The sequence below is a fragment of the Nematolebias whitei genome, chromosome 2, assembly GCF_014905685.2.
Source record: "Nematolebias whitei isolate Nwh7 chromosome 2, NemWhi1, whole genome shotgun sequence".
NCBI classification, from domain to species: domain Eukaryota; kingdom Metazoa; phylum Chordata; class Actinopteri; order Cyprinodontiformes; family Rivulidae; genus Nematolebias; species Nematolebias whitei.
Window position 1 is genome coordinate 35,952,043 of NC_056499.1, and position 22,916 is coordinate 35,974,958.

General features: G+C 39.7%; 2 protein-coding genes across 3 annotated transcripts in view; one reads left to right on the forward strand and one right to left on the reverse strand.

Moving 5' to 3' along the window:
• The first annotated feature begins 117 nt into the window (after positions 1 to 117).
• Positions 118 to 14,680, forward strand: txlng (taxilin gamma). The gene is made up of 11 exons (XM_037697664.1): positions 118 to 162; positions 6,094 to 6,201; positions 6,502 to 6,649; positions 7,452 to 7,543; positions 7,708 to 7,878; positions 8,217 to 8,411; positions 10,041 to 10,160; positions 10,313 to 10,387; positions 10,533 to 10,625; positions 10,844 to 10,939; positions 14,109 to 14,680. The coding sequence occupies exons 2-11, from the start codon at positions 6,109 to 6,111 to the stop codon at positions 14,472 to 14,474; spliced, it is 1,449 nt and encodes a 482-aa protein (XP_037553592.1). The 5' UTR covers positions 118 to 162; positions 6,094 to 6,108; the 3' UTR covers positions 14,475 to 14,680.
• Positions 14,681 to 18,914: 4,234 nt separating this feature from the next.
• Positions 18,915 to 22,916, reverse strand: part of LOC119423959 (histone-binding protein RBBP7) — an 11,851-nt gene continuing 7,849 nt past the window's right edge. For both annotated transcript variants that reach the window (XM_037691402.1, XM_037691394.1), the window contains exons 11-12: positions 19,758 to 19,868; positions 18,915 to 19,461 (exon numbers count right to left, since the gene is read on the reverse strand). In XM_037691402.1, coding sequence (XP_037547330.1) covers positions 19,393 to 19,461; positions 19,758 to 19,868 — 180 coding nt within the window. In that variant the 3' untranslated portion in view covers positions 18,915 to 19,392. The remainder of the gene's footprint in view (positions 19,462 to 19,757; positions 19,869 to 22,916) is intronic.

Here is a 22,916-nt window from a genome sequence, read left to right on the forward strand (position 1 = left end):
TGTGACGAGTAAATAAATATACAAATAAATAAATACTATCCTTTCAAACGAATCAAGGGTAGTTTTATTCTGAAAAGCTCCAGCCGGAAATTGCGTGCACATGCAAGCGGAAAACTTGATAGTAGTGCGCTTTCTCGACCAGTACACAGGAAAAGCATACAGGTAAAAGCTTTAGGTGTTTTGGATACAAATTTGAGTTGTTGATAATACGTCATGTTTACTTTAACTACCGTCAACGCACTATACGACATGTTGCTGTTACGCCAGTAGCGTAGCGTTTGTTTTCAACCAGCCGTTATTGGTGTTTTTCGAAGTAAAGTTCACTTCTGTGTTAGCCATGGAGACTAGCCACCAACTAGCCGTTAGCTTAATATTAGCCTTGCTAACAAATGTTCCTAGCTAATGTCCCGTTACAGAAGAAATGGACTTCACATCTTAACAGCCTATTGGTTTGAACTCGTAAGGTGCTCCTTTGAGTTTTCGGTATAACATTTGCCAAGTTTTGCGGATCGTAGAACTGCAAATGCTACCCCAAGCTAAACTACAGGGCACAGAACTGACTGCTTCGTGTTAGCCAAGTAGCTAACATGACCTGGAACAGAGCTGTACCCACGCGCTCCGTTCAGCCCCGAGTTGTGGATGAAACTTTATGTAAATGTCAGATCCAGTAAACCTGCTGGAACGAAAAGTCTCTTGGGCGGTCTTATACGCTGTTTTATTTAATTTAACTATATTCATTTGTTTTAAATGCGGCCGAAGTATTTTAGATTCTTCATGTCTGTACTCCTTTTTCCTGACTTTTTGAAGTTGTTTAACTCGTGCTGGTGTAGAGTCAGTCATCCAGAACATGGTGATGCAGACCTTCCAGTTAACTTTACGGGGCTTTTTTTTTTTTCCAGTTTCGTTTTCGAGCAGGAACTTTGCTCCAGTTAAGCTAACAGTCAGACTTGACAATAGTGTTCCTGGGTGATTTAATCACAAGTGAACAAGTTTGGGTCTGATTAGTTCTGAATCGCTTTTTTATATGCAAATAAACACGCACGTGCTGTGTGGTGTGGCTGTTTATTTACCTTTAGCATGTACCTGAGCTACAACACAGAACACCAACAGGGCTAATGTCATGTAAAGTCTCCAGGCTTCAGCCATCTGAACTGTTTATTTTATTATGATCCAGTTCAGTCACGAGCTGCTCTTTTGTGAAGTTGTTTTCACAATTTTTGTTGAGCTCAGTTCTGTAACATAAACACTATTAGAGATAAATAAAGGGACAAATAATTGTGATATCACAGAGCTGTGTCAGTCAGCACTAGGACTGGGCGATATGGACCAAAATTAATATCTCGATATTTTAAGGTGAATGACGATATACGATATATAGCTCGATTTTTATTTTTTCTTTGCATAAAGTAATAACAAAAATGTATTTCTGAGTCAAAGCTTTGTCCCGGTTGTCACACAGACACATATAGTAAACAGCTGTAACTATACAAAATAAATGTCTAAAAAATAAACTATTTACATATATTAGTTTTATTTTTTAGACTTTTATTTACATATATTAAATAATAATCCTCTTCAACTGTGCTGCCTTCTCGACGTTAGTAAGAGTTTGAACTGCATCTGCAGCTCCGACAGACTTCCGCCTCCTTCCCTGAAGCAAACCACAGTATAAAACTCATTTAGCCGTGCTGCGCGTTATAAGAGGAAAAGTGAGAGTATATATTAATATGCAATATTAATAAATCAGCAGCTTATCATATCGCTAAAGATGCGGTCCTTACCTTAGCAGCTAACAAGACAGCTAACTTTAGGCATCTTGTTCCACAGTTGAGACTGGGACTGTGTCTTTAGAGCATATTATGTCAAACTCAAGGCCCGGGGGCCATATGTGGCCCTTGTTGACATCTTACCTGGTCCCCAAGATGTTATTTTAAATGTAAAATACTTTGTTCACTTATTTTTTTTCAGTAATCTTTGATTATGATGTCAAAAGTTTAACAGAGAATGTCAAATGAGACCAATCAAACTCTTGTTGAGGAACCTGCAACCAAGAAAAGATGTTGGGTATCCAACTTAGTTAATGTAGATTCTGAAACCGGCCCTTAGTTTGATAAAGGTTTTAATTTTAGCCCCCTTTTGTAAGTGGGTTTGACACCCCTGCTTTAGAGATATAAGCTGCTGATTTGTTCATGTTGCAGCACTACCTCTCACTATTCCTCTTATAACGCGCAGCACGGCTAAATGAGTTTTATACTGTAGTTTGCTTCAGGGAAGGAGGCTGAAGTCTGTCAGAGCTGCAGCTTATAACTTGTAGCGCTGTTTTAAATGGTGAAAAAGATTTGTAGTTCCGACCTTTTGTCGGGACTTGTTTTCGGCATCGTCTACAGAAAACATTTTTCTGCTACTCATTTGACAACTTAATCCAAACCATCTCCAAAATAACAGTCATTGTTTTTCTTTTTGCTCAGCAGCTAAGCTGCTCTTCATATCTCCCGTGTTTACTTGTTGTGCTAAACGTCTCCCGCCCACCTGGAGAAGCAGGAAGTGGGAGGAGCACACGTGGCTGAGGGGCTGAGTTTGTGAGGGAGAAAGAGAAGACAGTAGGCACATTTTCAAGTACAGTATAGCACTATATCGTTCTATCGATATAGTCTCATCTTATATTGTGAATGAAATTATCTCGATATTTTTAAAATCTCAAGATATCGCCCAGCCCTACTCAGCACAAAGACACGTTTTAGTCCACTGACAGATTGTCATGTGCTTCCTACATGGCCTCACTGTGAACACAAGTGTTGTGGACGTTTTGAGACACGTAACGTACTAAACTTTTAATGGTCGTTCACCAGCTAGTAGGCTTGAAGTTGTTACCCAGTCAGACAATGGCTTTAGCTCAGATTGTTGTTCTGTGCACAGCACATTTTACAATATGATGACAGATTGAGATGAAACTGTTTAAAAAGTTTATATCACGAGTTCATCAAGATGAATTATGACATTTGAAAAATGTCTTAAATGTCCAACATGTGAGCAAAATTTAGCAGCAGAACTTGTGGTGAAGAGACTACCGGTATGTACAGTACAGTAAGTCTTCGAACCGACATGCACATTTAACAAAACTATGAAATGGCCAATAGTTTTAAATTCTACATGTTAGTGGTTGCTAAACTTGGACCTTGTTAACGAGAGTAATAAATCACTGTCCATGTTAGACATGTTTAGAACTTCTCTGTTTAAAATTGGCTTTTAATAGTTTTGCTAGATCAGTGCAAATTTCTCAGCAGCGTATAAAACTGCTTCTTGTTGTGCTGATGCTTTTTCATATAAATTGATGGCTTTGTGTTTGCCAAGGGTTAATTAAACCACTAGTTGTAAAATGGCTAGTACAGTACTCCTTGTTTGTTTTTGTTTTTTGTGCGCACAAAAAAACCACTATCTGAACATCTTTCTTCAGCAGCTAAGTTTAATAAAATCCAAAATGCAGTTGAATAGTCAAAAACGTACCCGCAGTTTTTATTGGCATGGTAATTGGAATTTAAGCTTAAAATGATAACCATAAATGTGTTGCCATGGTTACTATAAAAATCTGTTTGATGCCCAGTGACCACAGCCAGTCAACTCCAAAAACAATCAGAGCAAAGAAAACAGAGAAAATTTACTCCCAACAGCTTCTGTCAATCGACACAATCTGTATAATATTTTTTTGACAAGTATTCCAACAATTGTTAGAAGTTTTGTGACCTTTGAAGTGACAAAATCCACAAAGATACAGTGAGGACAATAAGTATTTGAACACCCTGCGACTTTGCAAGTTCTCCCACTTAGAAATCATGGAGGGGTCTGAAATTTTCATCTGAGGTGCATGTCCACTGTGAGAAACATAATCTAAAAAAATATCTGGAAATCCCAATGTAAGATTTTTTAAATAATTTGTGTGTTACTGCTGCAAATAAGTATTTGAACACCTGTGAAAATCAATGTTAATATTTGGTACAGTAGCCTTTGTTTGCAGTTACAGAGGTCAAATGTTTCCTGTAGTGTTTCACCAGGTGTGAACACACTGCAGCAGAGATTTTGGCCCATTCCTCCACAGATCTTCTCTAGATCAGCCAGGTTTCTGGGCTGTCGCTGAGAAACACGGAGTTTGAGCTCCCTCCAAAGATTTTCTATAGGGTTCAGGTCTGGAGACTAGCTAGGCCACTCCAGAACCTTGATACGCTTCTTACGGAGCCACTCCTTGGTTCTCTTGGCTGTGTGCTTCCGGTCATTGTCATGACGACCCAGCCACGACTAGGAATGCGTGATATATACGGTATGCGGTAGAAACGATAGAAATTTAGTCTACGATAGAGATCTGTCTTCTACCGGCTAACCACAGTAATGCTGTCTGATGTAAAATCAGAGTTGTCAGTTTAATCATTACTTTTTTTGGTTGAAAACTGTGCGCAAGTGGTGTTAGTCTTTTCTTTGAGGGCTAAGTAGCGAAGCTACAAGCTAACTACAGCCGGCTTGCTGTAGTGTTGCCGTATTCTGACGCATGCGCAAAACGCTGTGTTCCGTCAAAAGTTTTTTTTTTTTTCTGCCAAAAGTCAAAGTAAGCGTTGGTCATCTTTAGAGAAACCTGCTCTCTGATCTGTGAAAGAACTCTGTGTTGTGTGATTTTACTGTGAGACCCTCTGGTCAAAGCCACAGACTCATTTTGTGTCAGCTCTCCATTAAAGCAGGAGTCGCCCACTAGAGGTTTGGAGGATGAAGTGTTTCAGTGTAACATTCTGCTCTGTTGCTGTTCATTTCTTAAGTGAGAAGACTGGAAACTGTTAAGTTAACAACATATACTTTTGTTTAAAACATGTGGCTAAAACTACATTTTATATATTTTGCACTGTTTTGCATTACAAGAAGGAAGCCTAATACTTGATTTGTTTATTTAAAATCTCTCTGGACCTAGTAGTGGAATTTTTTTAATTCAAAATATGATAGCAAAAGGACACCCAACACTTTAAAAAAAAATTCCTATTAAGTTTTATACCCAAAACATATCGCAATATATATAGTTATCGCCACCCTTCACAATACATATAGTGATATGAATTTTATGCCATAACGCACATTCCCAGCCACGACCCATCTTCAATGTTCCAACTGAGGGAAGGAGGTTGTTCCCCAGAATCTCTCACTACATGGCCCCGGTCATCCTCTCCTTAATACAGTGCAGTCGTCCTGTCCCATGTGCAGAAAAACACCCCCAAAGCATGATGCTTCCACCCCATGCTTCACAGTAGGGACGGTGTTTTTGGGATGGTACTCATCATTCTTTGTCCTCCAAACACGGCGAGTGGAATTAAGACCAAAAAGTTGTATTTTGGTCTCATCTGGCCACAGAACTTTCTCCCATGACTCCTCTGGATCATCCAAATGGTCATGGGCAAACTTCAGACGGGTCTGGACGTGTGCTGATTTAAGCAGGGGAACCCTCCGTGCCATGCATGATTTTAAACTATGACGTCTTAGTGTATTACCCACAGTAACCTTGGAAACAGTGGTGCCAGCTCTCTTCAGATCATTGACCAGCTCCTACCGTGTAGTTCTGGGTTGATTCCTCACCTTTCTTAGGATCAGTGATACGCCACAAGGTGAGATCTTGCATGGAGCCCCAGTCCGAGGGAGACTGACAGTCATGTTTAGCTTCTTCCATTTTCTAATAATTGCTCCAACAGCTGATCTTTTTTCACCAAGCTGCTTGGCAATTGCCCTGTAGTCCTTTCCAGCCATGTGGAGGTCTACAATTTTGTCTCTGGTGTCTTTGGACAGCTCTTTGGTCTTAGCCATGTTAGTAGTTGGAGTCTTACTGATTGTGTGGGGTGGACAGGTGTCTTTATGCAGCTGTAATTTGCCTTATTGTCAGCCAATAGATGTCAGACCACACGATGATCATTCTGTTCATTTACTAACCCTGCTTTGCTTTGTACATTTATTAGAACACATAAAGACACAGGATGACCACGGGGAGATGTATAATTAAAAATAGCTAAAAGGATAAATCATGCTGAGCTTGAATATTTTCTTAATTTACCTGATTCATTATGTTTGTAGTTTTGATCAGCACTCATGGAGGCGACTGGAGTTTGTGAGATTGAGTTGCCGAGCCGAAGAATAGTGGGTGGCAGTGATTCTCCTCCAGACCTGGACAGCCCGAGTCAGGTAAATATTGACAAAATTTCAACGTTGAGGAAGTGATAGTGGATAATTTGTCATGTTAATCATATTAGTTCATTTTTCTTGTCTGTAAATATTGCTGGATTGGTCACAACTTTTTCTTTTAAACAATAAAGTCATTATTTTAAAAGCCAAAACATAAGCACAAAAAAGTACAAATACAGAATAACTTAATCCACTTCTTCTAGTGGACTTTGTAGAAAATTTAAAGTGCAAAATGTCTCCTTTTAATTTCTTTAAGGTTTTCTGGCTGCTTTGTAACAAAACATTTGTGTTTTGAATTAGGAGGAGGTGGAGGAGTTTCATTTAGATTTGTGCTGCACTGGGGAGGAGAGGGGAGAAACTCCAGGAAGTGAGGACAGTCCCAGTGATCTGGGGGAGGCAGAGCATGATCCTGGGGAAGACACCAAGACTACAGAGGACAAATCCTTTGGTAGGAGCACCACAGTTTATCTTAAAGTGAAACATAGTGCTGCACATTTCCATTTTTTTAAATAAAATTTATTTCCAGTTCACACAGCCCAGATTTAATTTTACTGCTAGTTCCACCTGTATGCGAGAGTTAAAATGACCTGTTTGACTTACACAGGTGTGTGACGTGGAAATACTGATTAGTGCACACTACATACATTTTAACATTAAGTACCCTTGCAATGTATTTTTTAGTCTTTTATTTTCTGAAGGTTTTGACTGCTAGTAAAGAACTTTAAGATGAAAAGTAGTTCACTGCTTTTTAATTATTTTACTGTTCTATTATTTACTTTTTCTTCTGGTAAGTGATATAGTTGAAAATGCACTGCTTTTAGTTTTATGGATCAATAACTAATTTCAAATTTTTGTATCTCTGACCTAACAATAAAAATGTTATCCAAATCTGATTTTGGCAACAAAATAAAGAATTATAGTTACAAGTATATAGATTTTCTTAATTTCATCTAACAATTTTTACAATCAAAAATAAAATTCATAAATTATTTCTCTGTCAATGGACACCCATGAATAACGTCCATGTTGCTGGACAGAGGTTATTGTACAAATAAAACAAAAATAATTGATTTTGTTTCCTTGTTGCTTCTGTGGTAGCCACCCATTTTTCTGAAGACCCTTTTTTTTTTTATTAAAGAAATTAGAAATCCCGTGAGCAGAATATTAATTTTGACCACAGCTTTTCCAACATCAAATTCTAGAAAGACTACTGCATTTTTTAAAAACTTTTTTCTCCACTTCAAACATAGGGAAGGAGGTTGTTCTCTTAATGCAAGCCCTTAACTCTCTAACTACACCGGAGGAGAAACTTGCTGCTCTGTGCAAGAAATATGCAGACCTGGTAAGATCCTGAATGCCTGCATTTGAACAACTGAACATAATGTTAACATAAATGTTATGAGTCTCATGGGGAAATAAAAGCTTTTTTTATTCCAAAAGCTTAAAACTTAAACAGTTTAATTGTAAAGTGTCAATTTGTTGTTAATGGGTGTGTGGTTTGTTCAGCTGGAAGAGAGTCGAGGTATGCAGAAGCAGCTGAAAGTCCTGCAGAAAAAACAATCCCAGATTGTAAAGGAGAAGGTCCACCTGCAGGGGGAACACAGCAAAGCCATTCTGGCCCGCAGCAAGCTGGAGAGTCTCTGTCGAGAGCTGCAGAGGCACAACAAGACTCTGAAGGTAAAATATACATAAATATCTCTTTCTCCTCCCCCCCCCCCCCCAGTGAAATTTATTTCACTAACAATAACTTCAGCTGGCATAAATGATTTTTATAAAGCTCTGACTTGCAAGAGCATATTTATTCACTTCTTGCAGAAAATAAATCCAACTTGAGGCCTGTTCAGTCTGAAGTGAATCTCTTGGGCTTTTGTCATTTTTCTGAGCATTGTACAGTCTGACATTGGGGTGAGATGCTGGGGCCGTTCTATCGTTGCTGCAGCTTAGGGGTATTTCATTTTAGTGCCACTGTTGAGCTGTGCAAAGACTTACGTGTTCCTTCATTTGCTACATGGCAGGAGGAGAACGCCCAACGGTCCAGGGAGTATGAGGAGCAGCGCAAGGAGGCCATGCTTCACTTTCAAATGACGTTGGGTGATATTGAAGTGCAGATGGAGCAGCACAGCTCACACAACTCCAAGCTGAGACAGGAGAACATGGAGCTGGCTGAAAAGCTCAAAAAGCTCATTGAGCAGTACGAGCTGAGGGAGGAGGTGAGACGGCACAAAACTGCTTCATTTTCCTTTAGTTGGTTAACTACGACTGTGCTGGTAATCACGTGTTACATTAAAACAATTATGAAAGTATGTTTTAGCGACATCCTGAATCAAATAAAATACTATAATTGTCCAGTGTCCCATGAAATACTGAGATCTTGGTGGTATTGTTCTATAATTTCCAGACTATTGAGCGCACCTGGATGTAATATGCACCCACTAACATAAAAAAAGAAAAAAGTACATATGTAGGCCACACTTTATAAGCTGCAGGTGTCCACGTTGTACACAGAAAGTTTTTTTTTAACTTTTAATTAAATACTGGTAACATACACAAATACACACATTAAATGTTTTTTTTTTTTTCTGAACAGTGCCTGTAACACAGCTGGTTAAAAACTAAAATAAAATGCAGTAGCCTACCAGGAAAAGTTATTGAACACTATCTTCATCTTCCTCCTGTGCACTAAAACCACTGAAGTCCTCTTCAGTGTCGGAAGTGAACAACCTCAGAATGACTTCATCACACGCGTCCTCGCTCTCTTTCATTGTCGCTCTCAACGTCACTTTCGTCTTGAGGCAGATTTGCACTTGAGCTTGTGCTGTCCTCCTCATCACACAGCAGTCCGGTCTTTTGAAACCTGTTGGTGATGGTGGATTTTTTCAGGATCCACTGGCAGACTTGAGCAAAAGTTGTTCTTCGCATGCAGCCAGTTTTGGTGAACGATTTCTCACCGCTAGTCATCCAAGCCTCTCGCCAAACTCGGAGTGCCACGTTAAATGTAGCGGCTGTGGCTGAGTGGTTAGAGCAGTCGTCCTTCATTGCAAGAGTTGGGAGTTCGAATCCACCAGCAGTCACATGCCAAAGTGTCCCTGGGCAAGACACTGAACCCCTCATTGCCTCTGATGTGTGTCCCATCAGTGTGTGAATGTGATAAAGCTCTGATTAGTCTCTTTAGAATGATTTGTTCAATTAACTTTGTATAGATCTAGTAGAGTGATGAATGAACGGGTAAATGAGGCACAGATTGTAAAAGTGCTTTTGAGTATCTTGATCAGATAGAAAGGCGCTATATAAGTACAGTCCATTTAAATGCACGATTCACACTTATGTTGAGCAGCTGCAAATACTTGGTTGTGTCTCCGGGGATCACGTATTTCACGTGACCATGAGACGCGTTTTGGGCATCTATGCAAGTGTCCGGGTGTGACGAGGCTAAATGTTTTGGTGGCATGAAGCTCATTAGCCTGTGAAAATCCATAAATTAGCTGCAGTTTTCAAAGCATGGGGGAAAAAGGTAGTGGCATTTAGTCCGGAAATTACGGTAAATGGGTTAGCACTGGTAAGTAGTTACGCGTTTATACTATGTTCACACTGAGTCATTAGTCAAGTCACTATGAGTCACTAATCACCATGAGTGACTAGGTTGGTGTAGTTACATAACTACATAGCTTAAGTCATCATTAATGTCATGTTTTGACTTATTTGAAGCTTCTTAAATGCAAAACCGTCTTAAAACCAGTGCTGGAAATGGAAATATATTTAGATAAAACTATAATCTGTGTAGATTCTGACTGTTCATCGTGTCACTGTTAGTAATTCCCTCTGGCTTGTTCTTCTTGCAGCACATTGACAAAGTGTTCAAGCACAAGGAGCTGCAGCAGCAGCTGATGGATGCCAAGCTGCAGAGAATCACTGAGATGATGAAAGAAGTTGAGGAGAAGCAGCTGCGAGAGAGAGAATTTGTAAGGGTTTATATCTGACTCCTGTTGTTTTTCTTCATGTTGTCATAAAGCCAGGGCTTTTAGCCAGAGGTTAGAAAAGATGAATCAGGTTCAGGATCAGTGTTGGTCTAAAAGTGTTACTTGTGAGAGCTAAACGTTTGTCTGTGCTTCAGCTGCTGAAGGATGCCACAGAGTCTCGACACAAGTGTGAAATGATGAAGGAGCAAGAGATACAGCTTAAACAACAGGTGAGCGCAACGCTGGTGTTTGTTGTACCTCGCATGCAGTATAACAAGTATAATTTGTATTAATAAAACTTTATAGGAATTTATGGTCTAAATTTACTGTTATTCTCACGAGTTCAGGAAAAAACAATTTTGTTTTGTCTCTCAGCTCTCGCTGTATATGGACAAGTTTGAAGAGTTTCAAAGCACTTTGGCCAAAAGCAACGAAGTCTTCACTACTTTCAGACAAGAGATGGAGAAGGTGAGGGTGAGAGGAAGGAGTAAAAGATAAAAACATTTGTATTTTCATAGTGTATAAATGAATTTAGAGAGTAGAAAGGTAAATAACAAAGTCCATGCTCAATAATCCAGGTATACAATCCTACTGAACAGATGACCTGACTGAAAAATGTTGGATAGAAAGGTAAATGTTCGCCTCTTACTCCTCTGCCACCTGTAAATCTTTTTGTTCTTTTCCAGATGACCAAGAAGATCAAAAAGCTGGAAAAGGAAACAACCCAGTGGAGGACCAAATGGGAGAGTAACAACCAGGCTCTGCTGCAGATGGCAGAGGAGGTGAAGTTCATTTTAGTTTATTCAGATCAGTTGTTTTTTTTTAGCACCAATTCACAACAAACATCACCTCGAGGCACTACGCAAAAAGAAACCAGTCAAAATTATATTAAACTACATGCAGTCCAGATCTGTTTAAGTCAGATCCCGTGTCATGACCCACTCTTCTGTTAAAAGGCAGACATTGTTGTATAGTTACTGTCTGTATGTACGTCTGTAAACTTTCTATTGTCCAGCTCGTAACTTCTGATCTGCGCAAAAAAATTAACAAAAACATGATACACACGTGTCGTCACTAGACGGAGTGTCACATGTACTTTTCATCACCCCAGCTCCAAGGTGATGACAAATCAAGCTCAAAAGTTAGACAAGCTTTTCCAGGCTGTTGCTATAGATTTCTGTATTGTTGTATAGTAGTTTGATGAAGGGTGCTGATGAAGATTCTCAGTCATCCAGGACATGATGAATTCAAAAAAGCATTCAATACAAAAACGACTGGACTTTATTTGTAACAGAAGACGTTTTGCTCCTCATCCGAGGAGCTTTCTCAATTCAAAGAGCAGAGAGTGAGATATTCAGCTTATAATCTGAATCTCTCACTCTCTGCTCTTTGAATTGAGAAAGCTCCTCGGATGAGGAGCAAAACGTCTTCTGTTACAAATAAAGTCCAGTTGTTTTTGTATTGAATGCTTTTTTGAATTTGTTGAAGGGTATTTAATGTAGTTCAAGTTCAAGAATCTTTATTATCCCCTAGAGGCAATTTGTTTCACAGTCAGTAGATACACAAAACATTCATACTAGACGAGGCATTAAAATAACAGTACAGAAATCATCATTGTTCATTGAGAAGCTTGATCGCTACAGGGATAAATGAGGTTTTCAGTCTGTTCAGTCTTCATCTGGGCAGCAGATACCTGCATCCAGATGGAAGCAACCTGAACTCACCATGTAGTGGATGATCAAGATCTGCCAGAATCAGCCTGGCCTTTTTCACTGACCTCACCTTGTGTAGGTCAGTGAGGTTCTGTAGGGCTATGCCAGCACTTTGCTGCACAACCTGACAATGCATGTAGTACTCTTGAGTTCAGGGTTCAAGGATTCAAGGTTTTTTATTTGTCATTCACACCACATGTAATGTGGCATAATGTTTTTATGCTACTAGTGTTTAGTGTATATTTAGTTGATGTTTTTCTTAGTTCATATCTTAGATCTTATTACTGTTGTTCTTTTACATTTTATTGTTGGATGTAATTGGGACCCTGTGTACATAATTTCGTTCCACCACATGTACCACATGAGGTGCGAATGACGAATAAAGAACCTTGAACATGTGGTGGAACGAAATTGTGTACACAGGGTCCCAGTTACATCCATCCATCCATTTTCTTCCGCTTATCTGGGGTCGGGCCGCGGGGGTAGCAGCCTAAGTAGGGAGGCCCAGACTTCCCTCTCCCCAGCCACTTGGGCCAGTTCCTCCAGGAGAATCCCGAGGCGTTCCCAGGCCAGCCGAGAAACATAGTCCCTCCAGCGTGTCCTGGATCTTCCTCTGGGTCTCCTCCCAGTGGGACGTGTCCGGAACACCTCACCAGGGAGGTGTCCAGGAGGCATCCTGACCATAGATGAGGGTAGGAACGTAGATCGATCGGTAAATTGAGAGCTTCACATTTTGACTCAACTCTCTCTTCACCACGACAGACCGGTACAGCGTCCACTTCACTGCCGACACTGCACCTATCTGCTTGTTGATCTCTGGCTCCATTTTTCTCTCATTCGTGAACAAGACCCCGAGATACTTAAACTCATCCACTTGGGACAGGACCTCCTCCCTGACCCGGAGAGGGCACTGTACCTTTTTCCGGCTCAAGACCATGGCCTCGGATTTTGAGGAACTAAGTTACATCCAACAAAAGTATTAAAATTAGGGATGCACAATATTGGATTTTTGGCTGATATGTCAATATGTTAAAACTTATTCGGCCGATACCGATATTTTATACATGTTCCTTTGTCAGAACATAACCCTCTTATTTAGGCTTATTTGCTACAAAAATTGTGCAACAGCTGTAAGAGCTGGTGACATATATTCGTAACAGCCATATGATATGCATAGCACTTTAACTTATATTAAATGAAAACTGTTAAATGTTATTTATTAGCATTAGTCACCTGTGATGCTGTCTCACTTGTGGAGGCTTGTTCCAGGTTCCTAGCTGCAGTGTGGGATCCTCTGCACTCTGTGCATGAAGGAAAAACTTTTAAGTTCAAAGTTTTTGTGTATCCATTGTGTCATAAGACTAATCATATCAACGGTGCTAAAACGACGTCCAAATGTTACGTCAGAAAAATATCTCCGACTGGGGAGGATGTAGCGAGACTCAACATAGTCCATAAATCTTTGGAATCCGACATCCTCACCAACAAAAAATAAAACTTCCACACCGCCGACATTTTGAATTTTCCTCTCCGCTGTGAGATCGAGTAGGCACGTGTGACATCATCACACTGTGCTGCTGCTGCAGGCAAAAACAGCGCTTTTTATATCTGCGAGTTATTTTAATGGAATGGCCGATGTCCGATATTGAAATTTAACACTAGTATTGGCCGATACCATGCCGATAATATTGTGCATCCCTAATTAAAATGTAAAAGAAAAACAGTAATAAGATCTAAGATATGAGCCAAGAAAAATGTTAACTAGAAACATACTAAGCACTAATAGTACAAAAACAATACGCCAAACAGCAGCACGAACACGAGTCCATGTGAGCAGATGAGCACGGATGAACACAACAACATGAAACAGATCAGCAGCAACATGAAACAGATCAGCAGCAACTTGATGTGATTTTCACAGTGATTATTCTTATTAGAGATTCATGAGTCTAACAGCCTCAGGGTAGAAGCTGTTCCTCAGTCTAGTGGTTCTACACTTAATGCTCCTTATCCTCCTTCCTGAGGGGAGCGGGGCAAAAAGTGTGTGTAATGGGTGAATGTGGTCCTTCATGATGCAGGTGACTCTCTTCCTGCATCTGGAGGTGTAGATGTCTGTGATGATGGAGTTTTTTTTGTAACAAAAGAAAAAGCAATCGCATACAAATTAGTTGTCAAATTACCATATCTTCCAAACTGTTGTTCCTAAGCTCCTCTGTGTTCCTGGAACTTTGTGTTGTAGAAAACTCTGCGTGACGGCCACTTTAAAGCCCTTCAGAAGAAGCTGGAGCTGTTGGAGCGATTGTGCCGGGCTCTGCAGAAAGAGAGGAATGACCTGAGTAATCAGGTCGGCCTCCTCCAGGAGCAGGGAGGCGAAGGGACAGCTGCTGCTGCCACCGCTCAGCAGCAGCAGCCCTCAGTCATGGAAGAGGAAGACGACGACGAACAGGAAGAAGACTCTGAGAATTCGGTACAGAGCGAAGAGCTGGAGACTGCAGGCGTCCATGAAGCTGGCAGGCAGCCTGAAACAGTGTCCTTACCGGCTGCTGATGACAAAACACCAACGAGCAGCCAGACGGCAGAAGCACCAGCCACACCACAGGACTGAATAAACCCACCTGGTGTGAGTGTGGAGGTGAGGAGGGTGTGATGGGAGGGTCCGACAGTCTTGGGAAAGGACACAAACGTCTTTATTAAAAATGGAAATTTTTAAAAACTTTTTTTTTTTCAGATTCTATAAAACAGCTGAACCCATATCTTTTTGTTATAATGTTTCACTCAATAAAATGATTGTATAATGATTCTCTACTAAAACTTTGCCCACGTATACATTTGGTTGTTAATCAGTTTTGTGACGAGCACTTGGTGTTCCCCATTTCTACCATAACTGCGTTTTCATACAGCGCTTCATAGAATTGAGTCTAAACTGTTGAGTATTTTTGCGTTTTTGTTTTTTATTCTGTAGCGTCAAACCTAGGTGAAATGACCTCCAACATGTACAAACCGGATTCCAAAAGAGTTGGGACACTAAACAAAATATGAATAAAAACTGAATGCAATGATGTGGAGGTGCCAACATCTAATATTTTATTCAGAATAGAACACAAATCATAGATCAAAAGTTTAAACTGAGAGAATGTATCATTTTAAGGGAAAAATCTGTCGTTTCCAAATTTCATGGCGTCAACAAATCCCAAAAAAGTTGGGACAAGTCCATTTTTACCACTGTGTGGCATCCCCCCTTCTTCTTACAACACTCAACAGACGTCTGTGGACAGAGGAGACCAGTTTCTCAAGTTTAGAAATAGGAATGCTCTCCCAGTCATGCCTAATACAGGCCTCTAACTGTTCAATCGTCTTGGGCCTTCTTTGTCGCACCTTCCTCTTTATGATGCGCCAAATGTTCTCTATAGGTGAAAGATCTGGACTGCAGGCTGGCCATTTCAGTACCCAGATCCTTCTTCTACGTAGCCATGGTGTTATGATTGCTGCAGAATGTGGTCTGGCATTATCGTGTTGAAAAATGCAGGGTCTTCCCTGAAAGAGATGACGTCTAGATGGGAGCATATGTTGTTCTAGAACCTGAACATAGTTCTCTGCATTAATGGTGCCTTTCCAGACATGCAAGCTGCCCATGTCACAAGCGCTCATGCAACCCCATACCATCAGTGATGCAGGCTTCTGAACGGAGCGTTGATAACGACGTGGGCTATCCTTGTCCTCTCTGGTCCGGATGACATGGCGTCCCAGTGTTCCATAAAGAACTTCAAATCGTGACTCATCTGACCACAGAACAGTCTTCCATTTTGCCACACTCCATTTTAAATGACCCCTGGCCCAGTGCAAACGTCTGAGCTTGTGGAGCTTGCTTAGAAATGGCTTCCTCTTTGCACTGTAGAGTTTCAGCTGGCAACGGCGGATGGCACGGTGGATTGTGTTCACTGACAATGCTTTCTGGAAGTATTCCTGAGCCCATTCTGTTATTTCCTTGACAGTGGCTTTCCTGTTTGAGGTGCAGTGACATTTAAGGGCCCGGAGATCACGAGCATCCAGTAGTTTTACGACCTTGACCCTTACGCACAGCGATTGTTCCAGATTCTCTGAATCTTTTGATGATGTTATGCACGGTTGATGATGATAACTTAAAGGTCTTTGCTATTTTATGCTGGGTAACACCATTCTGGTTTTGCTGCACTGTCTTTCTGCGCAACAATGGTGGAATTGGTGATCCTCTTACCGTCTTGGCTTCTGAGACACTGACACTCTGAGAAGCTCTTTTTATACCCAATCATGTTGTCAATTGACCTAATTAGTGTTAATTGGTCTTCCAGCTTTTCGTTATATGCTCAATTTCCTTTTTCCAGCCACTTATTGCTACTTGTCCCAACTTTTTGGGGATTTGTTGACACTGTGAAATTTTGAATCAACATATTTTTCCTTTAAAATGTTACATTTACTCAGATTAAACTTTTGATCTGTCATTATGTTATATTACAAATAACATATTGACATTTGCCATCTCCACATCATTGCATTCAGTTTTTATTCACAATTTGTTTAGTGTCCCAACTTTATTGGAATCCGGTTTGTACGTCGCTGCAGGAGCAATCTGTGTTTATACTTCTGCTGTTAGATCCATCACACAGAAGTTGTTTTCTGTCAGCAGTCTTTCATTGGCTTGACCTTTGTGCCTGATAAAATTATGAAGTTTAACTTCTACAATTACAACTTATCACTAAACATAAAGATGTTCTTTCAGTTAAATGATTTTTTGCCCAAACTGTGCACACAATTTGAAACTAAGTGAACAGAAACTTCTGATACTTGCCTAGCACCCAGCTGTGCACGTCGGATCATAGTTCAGCACCGCGGGAAGCATATAGAAGACAAGCTGATTGCAAGGCTACATTTCATGTAACGTCTCAAGATATTTGCTGTCCTCTTTAGATTTTATCTTCATGTTTTTCATCTACTAAGTGATGAGGTTATAGGCGGTTTGCTGCTCACTGTGGGTCAATTTAAAAATCATTTTCAGTGCATCTCGGGTCAGTGATCGAGTTTTTGTGGCGTAAGCATAGATACCAGTGCTTCAGATTGTTTCAGCTCATAACTTCACTGTTAACTGCAGTTATATGTGCTGTAATTTCCGGACTGTTGAGTGCGCCAGAATATAAGCCACGCCCACTAAATTTAAAAAGGATAAAACATGGTACATATATAGGCCGTACTTGTGTATAAGCCACATGTGTCCATGTTGTTACATGAGATATTTACACAGATTTTTTAAAACTTTTAGTTAAATATGTACTGGTAACATACGCACAGTGAATGGTTTTTTTTTTAACAATGCCTTTAACATGGCTGGTTAAATTATTTTTTTATATCTATTCAGTAACTTACCAGGAAAAGTAATTGATTGCTATGTTCATCTTCCTCCTGCGCACTAAAACCACTAAAGTCGTCTTCTCATTCATTCTCATACATCCCCCCCCCCCCCCTCCTTAGTTAAACCAAGTTTCATTGGTCCACAGTGCGAGCGCCCGAGTAACGAGGCTAAATGTTTTGGTGGCATGAAGCTTAGTAGCCTATCCAATAAAAAAAAAATCCATAAATTAGCCGCAACATTGTATTAGCCGCAACGTTGTATAAGCCGCAGTGTTCAAAGTGTGTGAAAAAAGTAGTGACTTATAGTCCGGAAATTACGGTATTTTATTTTGACATACAGGGAAACTGGAGCAAGAAACAAAAAATACAGCTGGAGCCATGTTTGATGTGGTCAGGACAACATTAGAATGTACTGGTAATGAAGGCAGCAACAAGTGAAGTCAGCATGGCGTACCAGAGAAACAGTCTCAGATCCATGTCCCCCTTATTATCATTTTAAAGTAAATTATGTTCATGACAGAACAACAAATTGTCAAGCTTTGCTTTTTAAATTAAAATGTTGATTTCAAACATCGGTGAGTAACATTAGAGGTCTAAGGCTAATTAATTGTACGTTTATTAACTCGTTGTTAAATGACTTGATATGAATGTAAGAAATACCAGCAGGGTCAGTTCAACTTTGTAAAAAAATCTTGTTAGTCACTTCACATCTCTGCATCATTTGCACTTTTAATTAGCAGTTCTCTCGTCGGAGCTTTCATTTCACTCCATTCGCTCGTAACGGTCATTTTGTTGGTGACCCACAGCGTCTTTAACAAAGCATTTAGTTCAGAGGTTCTCTGATACTCCTGTAACTTTTGTTTTCCCACGCCTGTGCATCGTCACATGACTGATCAGCAATCATCTTTTCGACTGCGGTCAAAGACCAGATCAGTACGTTGTGAAGTCACAGCCGACCGTTTCATTTGAGCTCGTGCCCGTTGAAAAACGGTGAATGTGCAACATGTTTGATTTTTAATCGAGGTCTGGTCTTTCCACCTTGCTCCTCACGCTGATTTCACACTAGACCTAAATGTGCAGGGTAGGCGTGCCCAAGCTGAGTTTTCCAGCCTCTACTTCTTTCTTTGGCATTGCCCCAGGTCGACTCAGGTAATGTCAGAATCTACCTCTGCAGGTGAGGATGTCAAAGCAAGGCCAGAAGTCAGCAGAGCTTTGGAGTGCTTTGTTTTTACAAAAAAAAAAAAAGGATAAGGCCACACCCCCTTCTTGATTGTACAATGTTCTTTAGTTCCATCTTTACTTTTCAATAAACGTTTTTTAGGAAACTGTGATTTCTTCAGATTTCTTTCGGCGCTGTAAGACTTCCTGAGCCAACCTAGTCTGAGAGAAGTTAATGGAAATAAAAAGTTTTTAAATGACACTTTTGAAAAGTTACAAAAGCTTTATTGCAGTATGTGGTGCAGAAAACAGAAACACTACAATTTCACGTTGTGTAATATTGTAACAATCCCTTACTGTTCACACAAACCAAATCCCCGAGTGTTTCTGTACCTTGAAGAGGCAAACCAACAGGGACTGATTAAAATGTTAGCTAACAGTAACACAGCAGCCAGAAGAGCTCAAAGTGGGAGAAACAGAGCTTTAATGGACGTGACCAGCGTGGTTCAAAGTTGTCATTTACTAACAGATTTTTATGTCCAAGTTTAAAAAAAATGTTTTCTGCCAACTTGCAGACATTTTCTTTTCAAGTCACTTTTCTTGCATAAGCCCTTTAAAATTAGCAGATTATGAAAATAGTATTTTTTTTAACAGAAAAGATTTTATGCTCTTTCAAACTTCTTTTAGCACAAAATACTTCTATACAAATACTGGAGATGAATCCACCTGAGAGGGTCAGCGTTTTGAATCCTAAACTCCAGCCAGACGTTAAGTGCCTTTTATTTTGGAATCCCTGGGCTTGGTTAAGTTTTAAGCATAAAGATCTTGAATCCAAAAAAAAAATGCTAGACTGGGGAGCAAGCAGCTTGATGGCCGTGAATCGTTTTGGACTTGAGGTGGACCAGAGACGGCGCTGCACTCCGGGGCTCAGGGACTGGACAAGAAGCTGTGCCTGGGCAGAACCCTGCGTGGAGCCTGAGCCCTCACCCCTGAGCCTCCAGCTCTGCTGCGGGGGTGTTGTCTGGCTCTTCGTCATTGAAGATGTTCTCCGCCTGGAAAACAGAGGGGCCAAATAATGTCCAAGAGTTAGTAGAACAAACTTCCTTTCATGCTACAGATGTGAGACTGCACAGAAAGCTGCAGTTTGGTTTCTACACCGCTCATATTAAGAAGCTTTCAAAGTGAATTTTAAATACATTGTCAGGTCAACGTCCTCCAATCAACCAGTGACTTCATGCTGCAAAGGTACAGACCATTTCTTTTAAATCTCATTTTAATGTTCCTAAACCTACACGTTAGTTGTTGCCAAACAGAAACTTTATGTGTTTGTTATATAAAAACTATTCACCATTTGCCAGACTTGCATAATGTTGTCCTCGGACACGGAGCAGATGATCCAGGGTTCATTTGGGTTCCATGAGAAGTCGGATATTTTTGCAGTATGGCCTCCATGGATAAACTGATGGGGAAAACAAGAATACTTTACACATATGTGGCTCTTTTAGCAGCAGAACTTGTGAAACATGCCTGTAGTTTTTATTCAAATGTAAGATTCAGCTCATAGTTTAAGCCTGTTCTCAGTTTTTGTTCAATCATTCTTCAGATTCACCATGAAGTTCACATCTTTAACAAAATTTAGGGACAACTAACTGCTGTAAACAAAGAAATGAGAGTTTTGCACATTTGCGTTTTATAGATTTTATGGCATTGAAAAATGTCCCAGCTAGGCCTGTCAATAACATTTTGCTGGGCTATTAATTGTCTTAGTCAGAAATTATTGTGATAAACTATATATTTTGAAGTTTGACAATAATTAGTAAAGTCAAATTTAAGAAGAAATGTTGGTTAATTTTTGGATGTAGTACCTTTTTTGACCACCGGATGTCAGTATCAGACTGTTTGAACCAAAGAATGGATAGTGAGGGAGCGAGCAGCGTGTCTGTAAGAAAAATGGGAGGGAAGCCCCTTGACGTGACATGGGCTGTCTCTCTTCGGTTCTCAAAATGGTGGACGCTCAGTGTGGTTTGAGCTGTTTAGCACAGCATTTGTCACACAAAGCGTTTAATTAAAAAAATCAGTCAAGTTCTCAGCTTCTTTTTGCAGAGAAAAACAACTTTTTACACGAAGGCACAGGTTTCAACCGTGAATTTTGGAGCTTTGACAAGACAGTTTTTTTCCGGAGGTCAGCCTGTTAGCTTAGCTCGTAGCTTAGCTTCTCAGCTTGGCCGTTTTAAACATCCAAAATTGTGGTTTTGGATGTTTAAAACATATTTTAAAGTGAAAGTGAGGGGTCAGTGATGAGCACCGGAGTTGAACCTTTTGTCGTCGAGTGTCTTCAGTAGAAAGAGACACATGAAGAAAGGATAAAGCCGATAAATGAAAATGAGGTCGATAATTTTCATTTATCATGCGATTAATTGATTTATTGTTTATTGCGACAGGCCCAGTCCCAGCTAATGTTTTTTTTCCTGTGGAAATATAAAAAATAAAACTTTTTTTAAAGGCTTTATGCTGTAACCTAATATTTTAATTTATTTTCAAGTGTGATACCTGTTTTACTCTTATAATTACTGGAAGGGTTCAGGGCTGCATCGTTCTAAACTTGTATACAGTCATTTTTTGGTAAAATTAAAATTTAGGCTTTAATCTTTAACTAAAGAAATAGTTTCACAATAAACTGATTTCTTATCAAGGAGTTTATGAACCAGGTTATTTTGTGACTCCAAACAAACTTTAGTAGGAAAGATGATTAAAATGACTGTTTTAACATAAATGCTGCTGATTTTACTCTTCAAAGGGTGAATCTTATTATTTATTTATTTTCTTGTAACTGCTGATATTTAATTTAAGTTTGTGGCTTTTATGGTAAAATGTTTCTAGGTCACTTATTTTTGAGGTGTAAAAAAAACTAATTCTGGTTTATTATTAATCTGTATTTTTTCCCAGCAGGTTTGTATCAATACAAATATTTTATGCTCTCAGTAACACTTCATAATCAGAAGCAGAAATCAGTCTCGGGCTTAGGTTTTATCCAACGTTTAAATCTGTCCATGAATGCCAAGAAAACCAAAAAGTTTGGTCATAGAGGTCATTTTTTTCCGCTCCTACTCTCGAGCGTACTGCATATCGCATTACATATCTGCTTGGCTGCCATAGAATTTGGCTGTGTAGGCCACCGTACAGCGAGCTAGTTAACCAGGTCCCTTTATCTGAATGGAGTCTGTTAGCACGGAGGAGAGCGCGATTCAACCTGCTTCTTTGTCTTTAAAAATCATTTTGGATCCTGGATTGTTCTGGGGGAAGACAGAGCTTAACAAGAGCATGGTTGTTTACAAAAGTGTAAAATAAAATTGTGGTACAGTATTTTGGAAATATGACAAAACGCGCGGAAGATGAAAGCGAAAGCAGCCGACCAGTGAACTCTGCAACAAACTTCCAGGCTTCTCCAAAGGCTGTGAAGATTTCCCTCCCCATCTCCTGCTGTATCACAAAAGATTTACGACCAGACAGCTCAGTGGAAGGCGAGGGGTTCAGGTTTATTTTTAACACGCTGGACCTAACGTACGTTATTCTTTCATGGAGATTTTTTAGTGATAGAGCTGCGCCACAACTCCTCCATGAAACCAAAATAAAGTGAGAGAAGCTCTGATGCAGCTGCAGCTCAAAGGGTAACAGTTTTTTTCTCATTATATTAAAACTTACAATAAGTTTAAATAAGTGAGCTGATTTACCCTTAGTTTAAGCAATGTTTTGAGCTGTATTTGACTTTCTGTACTATTGAATCTGTTCAGAGCCTTAATGTTTTCAATCTGTTAAAGACTCTGTTACTGATAGCAGGTTAATTTAAATGTTTTTAAGTTGTTCTTTTGACTGAATAGCTGCTGTACTGGGCCTGCAAGTTTTTTTTTTTTTAATATACTTTTTGTCTTGGAAAAAGTATATAAAAACCTGTTTTTGTCCCAATTAAGGTGATTTTATTGTTCCTATTTTCCAGATCACATAGCACTCATCTTAACTGAATCAAAAAATTTACAGCCAATCATGTGATTGATATCGGTGCTCAGCAGAAAAAAAACCTACTTGGAGCATCCCATAATAGATATAATTAGGGGTGCACCGATTGCAGTTTTCTGGCCGATCACCGATTTCTAAAAAGTCTAACCTGCCGATTCTGATTTTGTTTTATAAGCGACTCTGTCGGGTGTTATAAGGTCACAATGCACCTTCAATTTTCCAACATTACTTTGTTGAAAAACACACTCTTGAACAATATCCTAGAACAATACAAACTTGTTTTAACTGACCATGAGGTAGTGCTCTGAAATATAAATGAAGTTTAGACAAGTGTTGTTAAAACTACAAAAATTGGTCAAATCAGTTTCTCATGCAAGTATCTGCCGATTTCCCAAAATCAAGGAAATCATTGCACCCCTAGATATAATAGTATAATATAATAGTACAATATAATAGTATAATATAATAGTATAATATAATAGTACAATATAAT

Excerpts from the sequence above, each read along its gene's own strand:
- txlng (XM_037697664.1), top strand. The coding sequence starts at position 6,109 with ATGGAGGCGACTGGAGTTTGTGAGATTGAGTTGCCGAGCCGAAGAATA. Across the intron at positions 7,544-7,707 it reads GCAAGAAATATGCAGACCTG|CTGGAAGAGAGTCGAGGTAT; the intron begins GTAAGATCCTGA and ends TGGTTTGTTCAG. Across the intron at positions 10,940-14,108 it reads TGCTGCAGATGGCAGAGGAG|AAAACTCTGCGTGACGGCCA; the intron begins GTGAAGTTCATT and ends TTTGTGTTGTAG.